General features: G+C 42.5%; 1 protein-coding gene across 2 annotated transcripts in view; it reads right to left on the minus strand.

Annotated features, from left to right (window-relative positions):
* The window catches only part of EXOC4 (exocyst complex component 4), an 808,154-nt gene that overhangs the window by 228,983 nt on the left and 559,806 nt on the right, over positions 1–19,365 (minus strand). For both annotated transcript variants that reach the window (XR_007132659.1, XM_047763590.1), the window contains exon 11: positions 12,936–13,155. Coding sequence is in view for 1 of the 2 variants with exons in the window: in XM_047763590.1 (XP_047619546.1) it covers positions 12,936–13,155 (220 nt within the window). In the remaining variant the exon portion in view is untranslated. The remainder of the gene's footprint in view (positions 1–12,935; positions 13,156–19,365) is intronic.

A 19,365-nucleotide genomic window follows, 5' to 3' on the forward strand; every position in this document is an offset into this window, starting at 1 on the left:
AAATAAATAGACACACACACACACACACACACACACGCACATATTACAAACTTTTTCTACCCCCTTCTTCTTGATTTGCAAAAGCCACTTATAGAAGTCTAGTCAATCAGGGACTTTCTAAGAAAACCAGCCAACCAGACAACGAGATCCTATTCCTTCTTCATCTAAGACTATAAATATAAAAATTCAACTTGATCATAGTATGTGCTTATTCTGCTATATATAAACATCATCCCTAATTTGCTCACTTCACAGTCTTTTTCATCAATAGTTATGAGGTCAAATTCCCTGGTAGCATCATATCAATAAAAGCAGTACTTATGGATTAATCATAAGCACGAGTCGGTCAATTTCCTATTCCATGACACTAAAGGAAATGTTTGGATGGGTACTTTTAGAAATTGAGCTCTCTTAACAAAGCAACTACTTTCCCACTTAATCTATTTGTCTTTATGTTCAGACTTTCTGAGTAAGATATTAAAACCCTGTGAACACCACCAGGGTCGAGTGCTTAGGGAATGACTGGGAATTCAGTTCTGGGAGGGCTCAAGAGGTTTTCAACTTACCAGGCAGGTGATGCTGTAACACACATAGAGGAAAGTATTCATTGTAGAACCTGGAATGTGTAGGTGGGTTTCTTGTTTGTTTTTTGGGGTTTTTTTTTTTTTGAGTCTTTTTAGATGTTTTATATATTTTCCTAATGAAATGTGGATTAAAAAATCATCTAATTGTATATAAAATAAACTGCTTGTAAAGTCCAGTGAAGCCTTTCATTTAACAGGGAATTTTTTCATTTCTATAGATGTCTTCTTAGCATCATTCTCTTTAACGCTAATGGAGTTTCTGAATGATCATGTGGACGTGTGGATCAATAACAACAACAGGTAGGAGACAACAATTCCATATGTAGAGCAGCTTAGAAGGCCCTGCTGAGGACATGAGTCCTCAGAACTCCCCACCTTAGTCTTATGAGGTCATCTGAGCAGCATCATTCTCATTCCAAGGATGAGGGAAGTGGGGCTCAGAGAAGATAAGAGGCTTGGGTTTGTCTAAGGTCATTGGGCTGATAAGGAGACCAGATCCCCATTTCATACGCTTTACCTATCATGCCATGGTGAAATTTACATGAGTTATTTTCCTGAATGGTTATGTAGAATTACAACAGAAATTAAAAAGTGTTAAACTATTAATTCTGTTGAATTAATAATACAAAAATAACACAACTTAATAAGACAATTTCAAGACATAACAAATGTCATGAGATTCTGGAAGTCCCCATCAGCAATGGCTGAATTTGCTCAGCTGCCTCAGAGGTGGATAGGTGAGTGGTGATAGCTACCGTGGCAATGCAACAAAGACAAGAACAGAGCCACCTTCCACCCCATCTTCCTGGATAAATCCAGAAGCAGCCACTAGTGCTTGGTTACATGAGGTCTCCCTATGTCATGAAAATCCAAACAATACTGTAGGTGAATAAAAAAACCCTGCATTTTATTTTCATTAAGTAAAATTCAAAGAAAAGCAAAACTACAAACTGTGGAAATTAGTATTTCTTTAGGTTTAGATAAACACTGAAGGATCAGATTAGACCCCAAGGCATCTTGGTTCTAAGACTTATTTGAGCGCAGTGAGACCATGAGCACCATGTCTTGGAGTTTAGAGGGGAGGGAAAAAAGTAATAAAATCAATTGATCAGCTCTCTTTTCAACTTAATGATTTTCATGATGACTTGCAGCATACCTTAAATGGGACTAATCTATTTACACTGATAAAAGCTGAATCTATCCTATACCACAGAGTGGAGTGGCCGGAATGCAAATACCACTCAAATCCAACATTCGTCACATTAACAAAATCTAATATGATGAAAACAATATGCTATCGCTGCTGGCCACACTTCTCTGGAAAATCAACAAGAGGTTACTGGCAGCACCCTGGCTTAGCTCAGGGAGCTAATAGGTTTGGGCATCAGTGTAATTACCTCTGGGAAATCATTATACTCTAAGCAGCAGTGTCTACCAACCTTCAACAAGCCTTAACTGGAGCTCTGGCGATCACTCCGCCTACCAGAAACTTTCTTTTGGAAGCTTGCCAACACCTAGAATTTAGCTTCCCCCCCACCCCCAGCCCTCCTGTGATACTTCTACACTGCCTCCTGCCAGAGGTGTTCCAGGAAAATAGAGCCAGTTGCATATGTTGTTTTCTCTACCATTTGCTTCCAATTATTAACTCTAGTGGATCCAATAGTGTCCTCCCAACATTCCACATGGAATCGCAGAATGTGACCTTACTGGGAAATAGGGTCTTTTTGCAGAAGGAATTAAGGTAAGGGTGAGATGAGATCATGCGGATGAGGGTGGGCCCTAGATCCAGTGAGAGTGTCCTGATCAGAGCCAGAAAAGGAAACCTGGGGACCACGGGAAAAGACACGTTGAGCTGGAGGCAGAGACTGGAGTTGTGCGTCCAGAAGCCACACGGTGCCAGGAGCACCCGAGGGTGGGGGAAGCGAGGGAGATCCTCCCCTGCAGCCTTTGGAGGGGATGTGGCCCCCGGCCTCCAGAACTAGGAGACCATCGGGGCTTGCTTCCAAGCCACCAAGGTTGCGGTAATCTGTTATATGTGCCCTAGGAAACTCACGTACTTACTTGCATGGTCATAAATACCGCATGCTGCTTCTGCTAACAAATGACCAGAGGGTGAAACAGAGGGCAAATCCAGGAAGAAGACAAAGGACGTGAAACAACATCATCTCATGCTGTCATCCTAGGACAGTGGGAGGCAGCAACCAGAGGTCACTGGGTGGGAGTTGGAGTACAAAGAACAGGAGTGAATACACGGCTCGTTAGTGATGAGAGGAGATGCTGTGAACTCTAGAAAGAGGCGGCAGGGGTGAAGAAGCACACGCAGTACAAGTCAGACGTCCATAAAGGTGAGACTTCAGGAACAGACATGTGAGCCGATGAGGAGGCTCCACAACCATGACTTCACCTAAGCGTTAGAAATGATGCCTGCACTCCTACGACACAGATTTCATCTTTCTTGTTTTATAGAGGAAGGCCTAGGTACACAGAGGTTAGCAATTTGGTCCTACCACAAAATTATCCACTGAAACATCTGGGATTTAAATCTACTTGTATCTGATTCCAAAGTTCATGTATCAAGCTTGGTTTAAATGAAATATCAGACAGAGCCCTGTGTCACAAATCCGACTGAAGAAAAGAATACCTCAATTATAATTTTTTGCACACCTTCTATCGGGGCAATAATTGAATCTATGGAGTAAAAAGATCCAGGCCAGGCATTCCCGTCATGGCTCAGAGGAAATGAATCTGACTAGCATCCATGAGGATGCAGATTCGATCCCTGGCCTTGCTCAGGGGTTTAAGGATTCAGCACTGCTGTGAGCTGTGGTGTAGGTCACAGATGTGGCTTGGATCTGGTGTTGCTGTGGCTGTGGCATAAGCCAGTGACTATAGCTTGAATGGGACCCCTAGCCTGGGAGCTTACATATGCCATGGGTGTGGCCCTAAAAAGACCAAAAAAACAAAACAAAACAAAACAAAAGCAAAAAAAAAAAACCCACCCAGGGCAGTGGCATTAATTCTGGCAGCATAAGCTGGGATCATCTGGACATCTTATAAAACCTGGATGCCCAGGCCCCATCCCTGATCAACTGAGCCAAATTTCTGAACTGGGCTCTGGATGTCTTTAGAAGGTTACGGAGTGATTCTCAAGGGTTGTGCGGTTGAGAACCACACACCCCCAGGTGGCAGTGGGAAGTGCAGGGGGCTGAGGAAGAGATGAGAGGTGGGGTGTGCAGGTGGCTTCTACCCAGCTCACTTCTCAGAAGGACTCTGACACATACTGGAGCAATGAGGAAAATGAAAATGTGCTGTATTTTCTTTTTTTTTTTTGCTTTTTCAGGGCCACACCTGTCGCATATGAAGGTTCCCAGTCTGGGGGCTGAATTGGAGCTGCAGCCACTGTCCTAGGCCACAGCCAAAGCAATGCAGGATCTGAGCCTCGTCTGTGACCTATACTGGAGCTCATGGCAAGGCCGGATCCTCAACCCACTGAGCGAGGCCAGAGATCGAACTCACATCCTCATGGGTAAGAGTCAGGTTCGTAACCCTCGGAGCCACAACAGGAACTCTGAAAATATGCTTTAAATGTTGCAAGATTATCTACAATTTTTACTTGCACAGCTTACAGGTTTTTTCCCTCCAATGATGCAGGAATTGAAGTCTAAGCATTAGGAAAGCTGTCTCTGTCTCACACTGCCCTACATGAGCCAGAAAATGTAGGCGCATCCTGTGTTTGGAAAGAACTTGGCAAAATTCAGCCACGTGCTAGACTAGGAAGCAGCTTCTGCTGCCACTGCAAATATTGTTTTTACAATTTCTGGGCCTTATGAAACAAAACTGAGTATTTTTTTTTTCTTTTTTAAGTAACTACTGTTGTTCACCGCAAAGCTACCAGCCCACAGCGTTAGAGCCCAGTTCCTACCTTCCACCTGGAAATGGCAGTACTATGTAAGGTAATGCTTCCAAAACTTTCATCTGTGACAACCACCAGGGGGGCTGGTTAGAGCAGATTAGCCTGAGCCCCGCCCCAGAACAGAGTGAGGTTCAGGAATTGCATTTCTCACGGGCTCAGGTGATGCAGATGCTGCCAGGTCATGGACCACATTTGGCGTGGTGTTGGTACAAGGCAGTGCTTCTCAAAATCTAATGTATGTATGTAAGCAATGAGGTCCCACCGTATAGCACAGGGAACTGTGTCCAATCTCAGGGATAGAAGATGATGGGGGTGGAATGAGAAAAAGAATGTACATATGTGTGTGTGTGTGTGTGTGTGTGTGTGTGTGTGTGTGTGTGTGAATGACTGGGTCACTGTGCTGTATAGCAGAAATTGGTACAACACTGTCAATCAATCAGCTATATTTTAATAAAAAATATGTACATTAAAAAATATATCAAAAAACAAGAGTTCCCTTCGTAGCTCGGCAGTTAATGAACCAGAATCCATGAGGATGCAAGTCCCATCCCCAGCCTTGCTCAGTGGGCGAAGGATCCAGCATTGCCATGAGCTGCGGTGTAGGTGGCAGATGCAGCTCCGACCCTGCATTGCAGTGGCTGTGGCGTAGGCCGCTGGTAGCTGTCGCTCCAATTCAACCCCTAACCTGGAAACCTCCACATGCCACGGGTGTGGCCCTAAAAAGCAAAACAAAACAACCTCCTGTACATACAAATCACCGGGGGATACAGCACAAATGCAGATTCTGACTCAGAGGTCTGATGTTCTTGTCCACAGACCACCAGGTAACAGGGATAAAGGGCATTCGGCTGGGAAGGAGGGGAAAGCTCTGCTCGAATCTTCTGTTCACACAGATAAATGTCCGCTCAGCTGTGTGACAGGTGAGGGATAAAAACCCTAAGCATTAGTGCTCCCCCACTTTTCTGGATGGAGACAGTGAAGAGGAATAAATTAATTACATCCCCAAACCAATGAGAAGCTAGGGAACTGAGGGAGTGAGTGTTTCCTTACGTCTAATGAATAAAGAGTTGGTAGACTCCTGCTGGCATCTAGCACACGAGGGGGGATCCATTTCAATCATAGCTCCACGTCCAGAACGACAGAAGACTGACTCAGGAGAATGAGAAATTCCTCTTAATGGATTTCTTTCTTTCTTTCTTTTTTAACGGCCACACCCAAGGCACATGGACATTCCCAGGCTTGAGGTTGAATCGGTGCTGCTGCTGCAGGCCTATAGCACAGCCACAGCAATGCCAGGCCTAGGCTGCACCTGACCTATGCTGCAGCTTTGCGGCAACGCTGGATCCTTAGCCCACGGAGCAAGGCCAGGGATCAAACGCTCATCCTCATGGATACTAGTCAGGTTCTTGACCCGACTTAGCCTTGACAGGCACTATGGATTTCTTGGATTTGACTCAGCAAGCTTTGCCTTGTAATGGATGGAAGCCATTCTGCAGCAGAAGCGATGGTAACAGAGGACTCTCCAATGCTAGGACCACAAAGTATACCCCATCCTGCCTCCACCTGATAGCAGCAGAGGCATAAGAACTGTGATGTTTGAATGTAAACACTGTCAAGAATCTTAAACCCATGGCCATGAATCTCACACTGTGAGGGCAAAAGACGCACACACATGCCCTTGCACTAAGGAAGCATCACTATTTAATTCACTTTCATCCATGGATCCATGGATTCGATATTGCCTTCCTTATAGCAGGCGTGGTTGCAGAAGCTGGCCACACAGGAGAGAACCATCTGTGACAAATATCCAATCTCTTCCATCTGCTGGGAAGTGCCAAAGACATTGAGGCAAACGATTGCATTTGGAGCGGATAAGCAATGAGATCCTGCTGTACAGCAAAGGGAACTATATCTAGTCACTAGTGATGGAATATGATGGAGGATCATGTGAAAAAAGGAATATATATATATATATATGTGTATGACTGGGTCACTTTGTTGTACAGTAGAAATTGACAGAACACTGTAAATCAACTATAATGGAAAAAATAAAATCATAAAAATTTTAAAAATAAAAAATAAAACTCATAGCACTTTAAAAAAAGAAAGAAAGATGGTTGTTTATACATTTTCACTTCCTGGTGAGGCAAGATATGGATTCAGAACAGTGCATCTCTGACTCAAGTGAGAGGCTGGTTCCAAACTCCACCCTCATCTGTTGCAGATTGATAATTTTAGAAAATAAATAAAAATGAATTTGTAGAAAAAATGTAAAGCCCACAGTGATAAAAACACAAGTCCTCATTTTTTATGATTAGATTCAACAGACAACACCAAAGTGCTAAGGGAAAAAAAAGCAACTAAATGCTTGCTCTCAAATTCTGTACATCTCACAAGGGACTGGTAACATTTAAATTGCAGACAAGTCTGAGCCAATAGTTTGCTCTTATTGAGCAAAACTGGGTTAGGGCACCGACTCCAGGGTTAGGTTGCCTGGGTTTGAATTACAGTTTCTGGCACTTAACTAGCTGGGTGACTGTGGGCAGTTATTTAATTTCACTGTTCCTCAGTTTTTTCCCCACAATAAGAATTATCACCTTCACAAAGCTGCTGTCACTGCGTATAAAGCATTTACAAGTCAATACACAGAAAGCACTCAGCAGAGTGTCTGGCTTATAGGAAACGCCGTTAAAGTGTTAGCTGTCACCGTTACTACCATTTGCTATTATGAATGCTATCATTACTACTATTTACCACTTCTACTGTTACTATTAGTACTAGGCTGCTGAATCATTTGGAGCCAACATCTGCCCAGCTGTTTCCCCTGTAAAATGGTGCTTGTTATTTCTTCCTTCCAAATCCTTCCTTCCCTCCTATGAATTCCATGCCTAGAAAATAAAACTACCAACGTGAAAGCACGTTATCACCCAAGTAAATGCCCCTTTAAAATGGACTGCCTAAGAGTTCCTGCTGTGGCACAAGGGGATGGGTGGAGTCTTAGGAGCGCTGGGACACAGGTTTGATCCCTGGCCCAGCATAGTGGGTTAAGGATCCAGCACTGCCGCAGCGGGGGCTTAGGCTGCACCTGCAGCTCGGATCTGATCCCTGGCCCAGGAACTCCATACACTGTAGGGCGGCCAAAAAGGAAAAAAGAAAAAAAAAAAAAAAAACCCAAAACCTCACTGCCTCTTCTGACCAAATGCCATCACAGAGAGGTAAGGACCAAGTGTCCTGGGGTTCTCTGTGTCTGCACATCATCAGATAAATGGAAACAGCACTGAGACAGCTGTCCGTCCACTCTCCCTGGAGAATCCAGTTGGGCTGATGCTTTATGACAATGGGTGCACCTCAGGGGAAAGGCCCAACCCTTTCTAGGGGACCAAACAAGAGTCTAGCAGAGGGAATGACTTTGAAGGACATGTAACTGAACACTTAACCCACCTGCATCTGTCACACATACATACATTTTCCAAGCTCCTTTCTTAACAATTGTTTTGGATTCTCAGCTACAAGCTTTGAGAATTATTTCTCAATCATTTTTATTTTTTTTAATAATGATTTTTATTTTTTCCATGATAGCTGGTTTACAGCGTTCTGTCAATTTTCTACTGTACAGCAAGGTGACCCAGTCACACATACATGTATCCATTCTTTTCTCACATTATCATGCAACATGGATGGAACTAGAGATTCTCATACTAAGTGTAGTAAGTCAGGAAGAGAAAGACAAATACCATAAGATGTCACTTATATCCAGAATCTAATATTTCTCAATCAGTTTTCTTTAGATCAGTTACCTATAATTAGCTGAGAATAAAAATATCAAGGTGACAATGAAACACATTTGAGAAACACTGAAACTTGAACATGGGAAATTATGTTAGAAAAAAATTTGTAATCATTATAAAGCAGGAGACTTCCTCAAAATGGGAAAGGAAAATAACCATCTCCTACCTTGCTTTTTTAAGCTCATAACTGAGAATATTAACCAAATACATTGATATGATCTAACTAATTTGCCTTCTCATAAAATAAAATTTTTATGAAGAAGGAGAGGACAACAAAATAACCAAATAAGAAAGCAGGTGTTTGGGCTCTGGAAACAAATTTGGAGATTAGCAGCTTGAATGGTATTACTTTTAAGATTTATTCACGTACATATAATTATCACATCTTTTTTTTTTTTAAATTTTGCCTTTCTTTTAGGGCCACACCCATGGCATATAGAAGTTCCCAGGCTAGGGGTTGAATTGGAGCTACAGTTGCTTGACTACGCCAGAGCCACAGCAACATGGGAGCTGAGCCATGTCTGCAACCTACATCACAGCTCACAGCAACGCCAGGTCCTTAGCCCACTGAGCGAGGCCAGGGATGGAACCCTCATCCTCAGGGATCCTACTCGGGTTCGTTAATCGCTGAGCCACAAAGGCAACTCCCATAATTATCACATCTTGACAAGGTCAAAGAGAGAAGAGAGAGAGCTGGAGCTCTTACCTAGCCTCAGAGTGGAAGAACTGACTTAAAGAACAAGAGGCACAGGAACATGAACCCACGGCTGGTGACGAGGTAGGGAGGCCTTGACAGGCAGGCACATGGGTAGACTGCCCAGAGATGTGCGTGACCGTGACACAGCCCAGGCTGTTGTCAACTAGTCAGGAGTCTCAATGTGTCTTTGTTACTCAAGTTGAAAATTATCCTGTTTAATGAGCCAGCATCTTCTTGTTCCCAGATTCACTCTGGGGTGCGTTCTTTTACATTTGCAACACTAAGTATTTCAAAATTGCTCTGTACAACATGGAACACGACACCTGAGGGATATACATACTGAGAGGTATTCTGATGGAGAGGAAGTTAATGATATGGTCAGACATAAGATAAATGTAAACAATTTTCTTTCTTTCTTTTTTTTTTTTTTGTCTTTCATCTTTTCTAGGGCTGCACCTGCAGCATATGGAGGTTCCCAGGCTAGGGGTCGAATCAGAGCTGTAGCTGCCACCCTACACCAGAGCCATAGCAACTCGGGTCCGAGCCATGTCTACAACCTACACCACAGCTCACAGCAATGCCGGATCCTTAACCCACTGAGTGAGGCCAGGCATCGAATCTGCAACCGCATGGTTCCTAGTCAGATTCGTTAACCACTGAGCCACGACGGGAACTCCCAATTTTCTGTTACTCTCTCATCTTCCCTCTTTGACTCTGCAGTTAGTTAAGATTCTCAAGACATATTCGGTGTCCATCCATCCACCCATCCCCATAGCCATCTACACATTCATTTGACAAACTGTCACACCCCTTCCTACTGTCTGACACTGTGCTATATACTTTGGGAACAATTTCTAGTGGGAAAAGATAGGAAATAATCAAGTGGGAAATAAATAGTTACAGTTATGCTAAAAAGGAAAAAAGTTTAAAATGTTAAAACAGTGATTAACTGGGGGATCTACTCAGGATTCTAACAAAAAACAGAATTGTAGGCAGATGATTAATTCGAGAAATATCAATGAAGAAATGACGTCCAGAGGTGCGGGCAGCACTCAAAGAAGCAGCCAGACATGTGGAGGGACCAGAGAGCAGTATCAGCAGAAAGCCATCATCAAGGGACAAGGGGAAGAAATGGTGTCGCCAGAGTCCACCGAGAGCTGGAGCCAGGGAGGCAGTGTCATCTGGCAGGACCGCTGGTTACGGAGGAAGGCATGTGAAGCCAGAGCTAGGATCCAAAGTGGATAAGAACCTTTCTTCTCTTACCCCCAATTTCCTGCTTCCTATTGGCAGAACCTGACCATCAGTCACCAGGAGAGGGAGTTTTGGTGATACAGTCCATGATGTTTGGTTTCGGTGTTGAGATGAGCATGGGGCAGGTGGGGGTGGGGAGGAGAGGGGAATGGAGAATAACCAAGGAAGGGGCCCTACCTAGGTGGCTTCTCCTTGGAGGTGGCATTTAAACTGACACCAAGAGAAGAGGCCAGCCATGCAAAGAGCCAGGGCAGGAGTAATCCAGCAGAGGGACGAGTGAGCACATGACGAGAACATTCTCTCTCTGCTTCCCATACTCAGTAAAGACCCCTCACTAGGAACAGATCTAACACAGACTCAGGGGTGATGCCTTTTTTTTTTTTTGGACTTTCAAGGCCACACCCATAGCATATGGAAGTTTCCAGGCTAGGGGTCAAATTGTAGCTGTAGCTACCCGGCACAGCTACAGCCACGTGGAATTCAAGCCACATCCTCATGGATCCTAGTTGGGTTTGTTATTGCTGAGCCATGATGGGAACTCCCAGGTGTGATGCTTTTATTCAAGTTCTGGGAGAAGTGAATGCCTCTATTCCATTTTCTCAATACCACAGAAGACTTGGCTCATAAAAAAGAATGCTCATCACTAGGACAATGCCCTATGACAGGGCCAACATCTGTATTCATTCTAACGTACAAAGAAGGAAAAACCAAGGAGGACATATATACAGGCAGGGACGGGCAGGTAACTAAAGCAGCTGTAACTCCCTTCCATTCATGTAACTTGCCTTAAGAGTTTAAGTCTCCCACAGTTTGAGATATCCTCATAAATTGCAACTTATGTAAAAATATGCTATTGTGTCCTCATTCTCTTAAATGAAGAAACACTATAAAGATTTGATTCCAGCGTGATAAGCATTAATGTGTAGCCATCATGTCACTTCACACTAATGTTCTTTTTAGTTTTATGTTGATCTCCAAGTCACTGGCTTAAAGCATATGATGTAAATACCTCAAGCCTATTAATCCAAATATCTGACGGTTTTGTTTCAGTTGTCCAGAAACCATTCCTTTATACAGTGAAGGTAAACTTTTCCCATTAAGATGACCATCATTCAAGTTAATAAATGATCTGACTTTTAAAAGCCAGTGTGCTAGGTGAGTTCCACTTCCCCGTGAGCTGGCCAAGTTCTTTACAGCAAATCTGCCCTCAACGTGGCACAGAAGGTCTACTGCTGGTAGCTGAGGTTAGGCAGGGTGCCTTCCTTCCCGTGGATCCTTCGTGCTTGCATTCACCATGGGAAAGAGAATTCCTTTCAAGGACAAGTTCCAGGCAAATAATGAGAAGTTGCCTGCATGTTAATAAGACTCACCATCTCCCCTATTCAAAGCTCACTACTTTCTTCCTCGAGATCTTCAGGAATTTCCATTACCTCTACATTCGGCCTTCATCTCCCTAGTGCCTATTTAATTTCTTTCCTCTTGTTTTGTCCCTGATGAATATGGAAACAGATGGTAATTCTTCTTCGTTTTCCCATTTGTGACTCTTGCCAAGTCAATGAAACTGCTGATAAAAATGCTAAGTTCAAAATGGATTAAAGACCTAGATATGAGACCAGACACTATAAAACTCTTAGAGGAAAACAAAGGCCAAACACTCTCCGACATAAACAGCAGCAACACCTTCTCAGATCCCCCTCTTAGAGTAATGGCAGTAAAAACAAAAATAAATGGGCTTAATTAAACTTAAAAGTTTCTGCACAGCAAGGGAAACCCTAAACAAAATGAAAAGACAACCCACAGAATGGGAGAAAATCTTTGCAAATGAATCGACTGACAAGGGATTAATCTCCAAAATTTATAAACACCTCCTACTGCTCAATACCAAAGAAACAAACAACCGCATCAAAAAATGAGCAAAAGATCTAAATAGACGATTCTCCAAAGAAGACATACGGATGGCCAAAAAACACATGAAAAGACGTCCAACATCACTCTTGATTAGAGAAATGCAAATCAAAACCACTGTGAGGTACCACCTTACACCAGCCATGAATGGCCAGCATCCAAAAGTCTACAAACAGTAAGTGCTGGAAAGGATGTGGAGAAAAAGGAACCCTAGTACACTGGTGGTGGGATTGTAAATTGGTGCAACCCCTGTGGAAAACAGTATGGAGATTCCTCAGAAAACTAAACATAGAACTACCATTTGATCCAGCAATCCCACTCCTGGGTATCTGTCCAGAGAAAACCACGACTCGCAAAGACACATGTACTCCGATGTTCATTGCAGCACTGTTTGCAATAGCCAAGACATGGAAACAACCTCAATGCCCATCGACAGAGGAGTGGATCCAGAAGATGTGGTACATATACACAATGGAATGTTACTCAGCCATTCAAAAGAACGAAACACCAGCATTTTTAGCAACATGGATGGACCTAGAAATTATCATGCTAAGTGAAGTCAGCCATACAATGAGACGCCAACATCCAATGCTTTCACTGACATGTGGAATCTGAAAAAAGGAAAGACTGAACTTCTTTGCAGAACAGATACGGACTCACAGACTTTGAAAAACTTATGGGGGGTGGGGGGATGGGCTGGGGGTGGGGGATGGAAATCCTATAAAATTAGATTGTGATGATCACTGTACAGCTATAAATGTAATAAAAAAAATAGTAAGTTCAAAGGCTGTTATTACCTGCAGGAGAGGCCGCTGCACACCCAGCACCTTCATGGTGTCTGCATTAGCTAGGATCTTCAGGGGGTCGGATGTTTTCGTGACCCCTTCAATCTCCTTGTTGATCTCAGCCAAGACCTGATTGAGGAAGATGTTTTTGATGTACACGGTGAGAAACTCTCGAAGAGGACACTGCTTGGCTGGGCCAAGTCCCAGGGCATGCTCTATCTCCTGAATAAACCTGAAAGACACACAGAGCACAACTGCTGTTAAAGGTATCAGAAAGATGGTTAGAGAAACATGACCCAACATGCATGGGTGTCTCTGGCTTTGGCTATTTCCACAGAGAGATGTGGGGATATTAATCAGAATTCTAAACAAGAGCAAGTCACTCTATTATTCATCTATGGATGAGGTTTTTCTCTTTCTTTATCTTCTTTTTATGGCCACACCTATGGCCTTTGGAAGTGCCCGGGCTAGGGGTCAAATTGGAGCTGCAACTGGCCAGCCTATGCCACAGCCACAGCAATGCCAGATCTGAACCTTATCCGCGACCTACACTGCAGCTTGTGGCAATGCAAGATCCTTAACCCACTGAGCGAGGCGAGGTGAGGCGAGGGATCAAACCTGCATCATCATGGTGGTATAATAGTCAGGCTCTTAACCCGCTGAGCCAGAGGAGGAACTCCTTATGAGGTTGGTTTGTCTGTTTTTTTTTTTTTTTTTTAATTCGAGTTATTTCACTTATTCCATAGAAACAGGATGAAGAGAAACACAACTTTCAAACTTGGTGGAAAAAAGGGAGAGACAAAAATATTTTTTATTAATTCAAGAAAGAAGTAAGAATATAAGAAGCAAAAGAAAGCATGATAAAAAGAAAATAAATTATGATGCAGAGTAAAAAGTACACCTGAGTTCCCTGGTGGCTCAGTGGGTTAAGGATCCAGAGTTGACACTGATGTGGCTCAGGTCGCTGCTCTGGCATGGGTTGAATCCTTGCCCTGGGAACTTCCATATGCTGTGGGCATTACCAAAAAACAAAAAAACAAAAAGTTCACCCCAAATACATCTGTTCTTATTAAGATCTTTATATGTGTAGAAAGAACTTTAAAAAGTATAAAAATAAAGGATATTCTTCAACCTTGTGAAAATAAGTAGATTGGGAGGTTATGAAAGGAAACCAGATGGAAAGTAGGGGCAAAGGAGAACTTCAACCTTATTTAAAATGATTAATTTTCTTTATGAGAAACACGTAAAGCACGTATAACCGAATGTTAGTAACTGCCAAAATTCAGAGATGAGCATACAGCTATCTGTTACGGTATTCTTTGTACTTTTCTATCTTGGCAGTTCCTGCTCTGCGTGGTTCTAATATGTACAAATTTAAGTTACTACAGGTTAGTGAATAACACCGGGACCACAACAGGATTTAAAGTCTAGTTACCGCAGTATATTAATTGTGACGAATGGCATGAAGTACAAACCCTAGTGCTTTCAGGCCAGAAATCCCATGTAAATGATTGATGTTCATCATAAACAATGATCATGTCGCTTCTTGCAAAGTCAATGACTGGTCACGGCACACCTGTTATTCAGTTCAGTATGTAGCTGTGTTGTCGCCTTGTCTCCCAGTGATAAACCCATGTGACAGTTTACAAAAATGGCTAAGTGAAAAAAGGAAGGGTAAATAAACCTACATAAAAAACCACTAGGGCGAGATCGAAATTGAACATCAAGAGATCTGCAGAAGAAATAACTGACCCTGAGACCACCGACACCGGCTCCTGTTCGAGGTCCATGCAGCCAGAGGGAGGGTGAACTTACAGACCTTAAAAGAGAACGTGGTTATGATGAAGGAGAGGGAGACAACCCCGAGGAAGTGATGCTGGCAAAGAACATTCCCTTAAAGGAACTCTTGGAGCTATTTCATGACATTGAAAGGCAAAGAAGAAAATGCTGGCAACTGATCCAAACTGAGAAGGAAGTATGACGTCTCACCAAGGCATAGAAAAGATGCTCGCTGTGCATTGCTAAGGATCCAGCAAAAAGATGTTCGAATTACTCTCGTTAAGATTTTAACTCAGAAATAAAACACTTTAATTTTCACTGTTTCTTTTTTTTCTTTTTTTAATTACTCAATGAATTTATTACATGTATAGTTGTACAAGGATCATCACAATCCAATTTTATAGGAGTTCCATCCCACCCCCCAAACTGTCTCCTTTGGGAACCATGAGTTTTTCAAAGTCTGTGAGTCAGTCTCTGCCCAGCAAAGAAGTTGATTGTTTCTAATGTTACAGTGTACTAATAAATACTAGTTTTCTTATTTTTCATTTCTGTATATATTTATAACTGGCAGGAGAGTTTTTCATGTTTGGAGAAAAAAATTTAAAAGTCATGCAACAGTTGTGATTTCCCCCCACTGCAATATTGCTTTGCATGGTGATCGTTACAGCTCTGCAGGGGCCTTTGCAAAGCAAGGGTGGCCTTGGACTTGACATTTTTCTCAAAAGAGTGGAAGTAAAATAAAATGAAACAACGGGAAAAATAACCTATTAACTGGGGAGATACATTTACAACTTATGCCACAGATGACAGGTGGTAAAAAAAAGTGACCAACACAGTAGAAAAATGATCAAAGACATGAAAAGACAATTTACAGTAAAAGAAATACAATGGCCATTAAACACAGGAAAAAAATTTTAACTTCATTCCTAATGAGAAAAATGAAAAGTAAACTATACTGAGATACCATTTTTTACATCCATACAATGGGCTGGATTCCAAACATTGGAAAACACACACTGCTGGTTAAAGTGTGGGGAAAGAAACGTTCTCAGACATTGTCGATGGGAGTGAAAAAATCTTACAGCCCTCATGAAGGGCAAGTTGGCACCACCATTTAAAATTATAATTGCATTTCCTTTTGACCTAGAAATCCCACTTCTGGGAAATGCTTCTGACAGCTATTATCTGAATACACATGAGATGATCTATGTACAGGGTACAGAGACCAGTGTAGCATTGTTTTTATGGCAAAAGACTGGAAATAGCTTGAAAGATCCATCAGAGATCAGTTTAATAAGCTGTGGAAGCTGTATGTATGAATGTATGTCTTTTTAGGGCCACACCTGCGGCATATGGAGGTTCCCAGGCTAGGCATCAAATCGGAGCTGTAGCTGCTGGCCTATGCCACAGTCACAGCAATGCCAGATCCAAGCCACGTCTGTGACCTACAACAGAGCTCACGGCAACGCTGGATCCTTCACCGACTAAGCAAAGCCAGGAATCAAACCTGCGTCCTCATGGATCCTAGTCAGATTTGATTCCACTGAGCCACAATGGGAACGCCCCAAATGTGGATGCTTTTTGATGCACTAATGTGAAAAGATCTCCAGGATATATATTGTTAAGTGAGAAAAGCAAGGTGCATATCAATATGCATTCAGTAGTGTTTACATTTACCATACTGACCTTTGTATAAGAATTATATAGTCCTCATTGGTTTATTTTATTATGAAGACACCTTGGGAAGATTCATAAAAAAGTAGTAAAAGTGAGTACCTATGGAAGCAGGGATGCAGGTGGGATCTGACAGAGGCGTGGGAATAAGTCTTTCCCATTATAACTTTTTATAATCACTTGATTTTTAAAAATTGGACTATATTAGCTGCTCAAAGAAAATTAAATTAGACAATATAAAAATTATCTACATATATCAAAGACTTGTACTTCACAAATTGCTTTCTAATTAGACCACATTTAAAGTTTGGTGTATAAATGTTCCTTAAGTTTAGCTGTTCAACCTAATAAAGAGTTTCCTTTACTTAATAGATAAATACATCATGGTTAATCTTCCATATCACCAGTTAAACATGCCATTAACCTCTGGGGCGTGTGTGTACGGTGGGGGACAGAAGGAGAACACACAGGATTATTACAGTGAACAAGTCACCCAGGAAAGTGGAAATTGGGAAACCATGAGAAACAGATCACAGGACATGGAGAGCAGACTTGTGATTGCCAGGAGGGAGCGGGGAGAGAGTGGGATGGACTGGGAGGAGTTCGGGCTTGGTACATACAAACTATTCCATTTAGAATGGATAATCAATGAGGTCCTACTGTGTGGCACAGGGAACTGCATCCAGTCCCTTGGGGTAGGACACGATAGAAGACAGTATGAGAAAGAGAATGTATATACGTGTATGTCTGGGCCACTTTGCTGTACAGCAGAAATTGACATGACACTGTAAATCAACTATACTTCAATAAGAAATCAAAAAGAAAAGAAAGGAAACAGCAATGAGGTTCCTTAACTGATGTTATCAATGTGGAAGGGGAAGTAAAAGGCTGACCCCAAACAAGATACAATAAATCTTTAAGATGAGACTGACTAGAAGAAGGCAGGGGGAAAAATGAAGAAATAAAAAAAGTAGATAGTTAACCATGGATATAATTTTATGACCTCCCAATCCCACATGGTGCTTTGTTGATTCCTGATCTCGTCTGACCTCAGAGAAATCCTCACCCAGGTGCACCTGGGTCCCCTGGGTCTGAATCAGAAAGAAAACCACAGTTATTAATTTGACAACGAGTAAATACACCAATCATCAGAATCCCTACTGCTTTTTTTTCAATCGGCCTTAGAAGAAGAGTTTTCTGAGCAGAAGTACTTCTACCATTTTCAAAGTCGTGAACAGTTATTAGGATGAAATTTTTATAGCTAACCTGCTCCTAAACAGAGTCACAGAAGGCTCAAAATTTTCCATTTTTCCCCCAGTCCCTTGTTTGCCTTTGTTGCCCCTAAAATATGAAACTGCTCTGAGCAGCACGGATGCTCCCAACACTTTCAGCTGCATGATTTCCGTCAAATACAAATCATTTATTCCCTAAAGCACACCCATCAGTCTAAAAGGACACATCCAGGTTGATGCTGTCATCTCTAACTCGAGGGGACCCATTCAACATGTTTCCAAATCTGCTCTCAGAGCGGTGAGGGTCCTTGTTGTGCAGAAAGCAAAACAACGCAAAAGAGAATGAAAGAGGAAAATTAGGGCTGTCTCACCAGCCTCGTCTTTACTCTGGTCAAAAAGGAGAAGCCATCACATTCAATGGGCAAAATGCCCTTTCTTGGGCAGGAAGGACACAGGATGAGGACTTCCCGGGGCATCCAGGAAATAAATCATGCTCAAAGTCGTTGCAGAGAGGAATGGTTTAGGAACACTGAGTGGCCAAGGGCAGGACACTCCAAGTGGGTATTCTTGCGAGTCTTGAATCTTGAATGGACAGACTTGGGCAGGCTACCTGGCCTGTCTTACTCTTACTTGTATATTCTTTAAAACGGATATAACACACTGATGACTAAATAAGGAAGTAAAAGCTAAGCACTCAGCATAGAGGTTGACACACAGTTCACTGCTATGGGGTGGCTGCTGCTATCTGCATAATTATTATCCGTACATAAATCCCAAAGAGGTTGGAGATGAGAGGAAAATGTGACATATTTTATGATTTCTTTTTTCACTTGCTCCTTTGCTTTCCCATGCAATTATCCATAAGTGGCAATGTGGAGCACTAGATTATTCCTTTGACTATTTCAGCAACACACAGCTGTAGCAATGACCAAAACCCATGTGGCCAGGGGCCGAGTGTAAATATCTCACTGCGGTATCCTCAGCATCTAGTACTCGCCTCCGGCTAGCACATAGGAGGTTCTCGGGAGATATTTAGTGTTTTGGGTGAATGAGGCGTTGAATAAAATAATGAATAGGTTCTTTGACTTCAATCCATAGTTTCTGAAACTTGGGTGTGACCTTTGGACAACAGTGCCCTTCTCCCAAGGGTGGGGACTGGAGGTCCAAATAAAAGATTAAAAAAGAAGGAGCAAGAAAATCACCCCAGATCTCTACCACAGCTGCTTCTGGAGGAAAGAGCATGCTCTGGTCCCTGCCCACATTCTCACATTGTTTCTTGCTCAACAAATAGGAGTTGTTCACACTACTTATTTGCCCCAAGAGGGCAGAGGATAATCCTCATGAGACTCACTCTATCGCACCAACGGATGTTATTAATCCAAGTACCTATGAAGGAACGTTAATGCTGCTTCCAGGTTTGATTCTAGATGACCCTACAGCGAATATCTTCATTTGGCTTCTGTTGAATTTTTCCCACAAGTTAAAATACCGGGAGTAGCTCCTCATCCCCTTTCATGGGTGAGTCTCTGTTTCATTCCTCCCAGACTCCCACAGTAAGCTGCATGGATCCTTTTGCCTGTGAAGTACCTTGAAAATAATCTGTTGCATGGGAGACAGGAGAGAGAGTCAAGGGGGTAGAGGAGATTCCAAAAGGCCCCGTTTTTCCAACAATGCTCCTAATCAGCTCTATGGAAGTAGGAAAATACTGAATTTGGAACACTGAAAAGCAGCTCATTCGGAAAGAAAACACTTCACTT

This window comes from Phacochoerus africanus, chromosome 16 (assembly GCF_016906955.1).
Source record: "Phacochoerus africanus isolate WHEZ1 chromosome 16, ROS_Pafr_v1, whole genome shotgun sequence".
Taxonomy (NCBI): domain Eukaryota; kingdom Metazoa; phylum Chordata; class Mammalia; order Artiodactyla; family Suidae; genus Phacochoerus; species Phacochoerus africanus.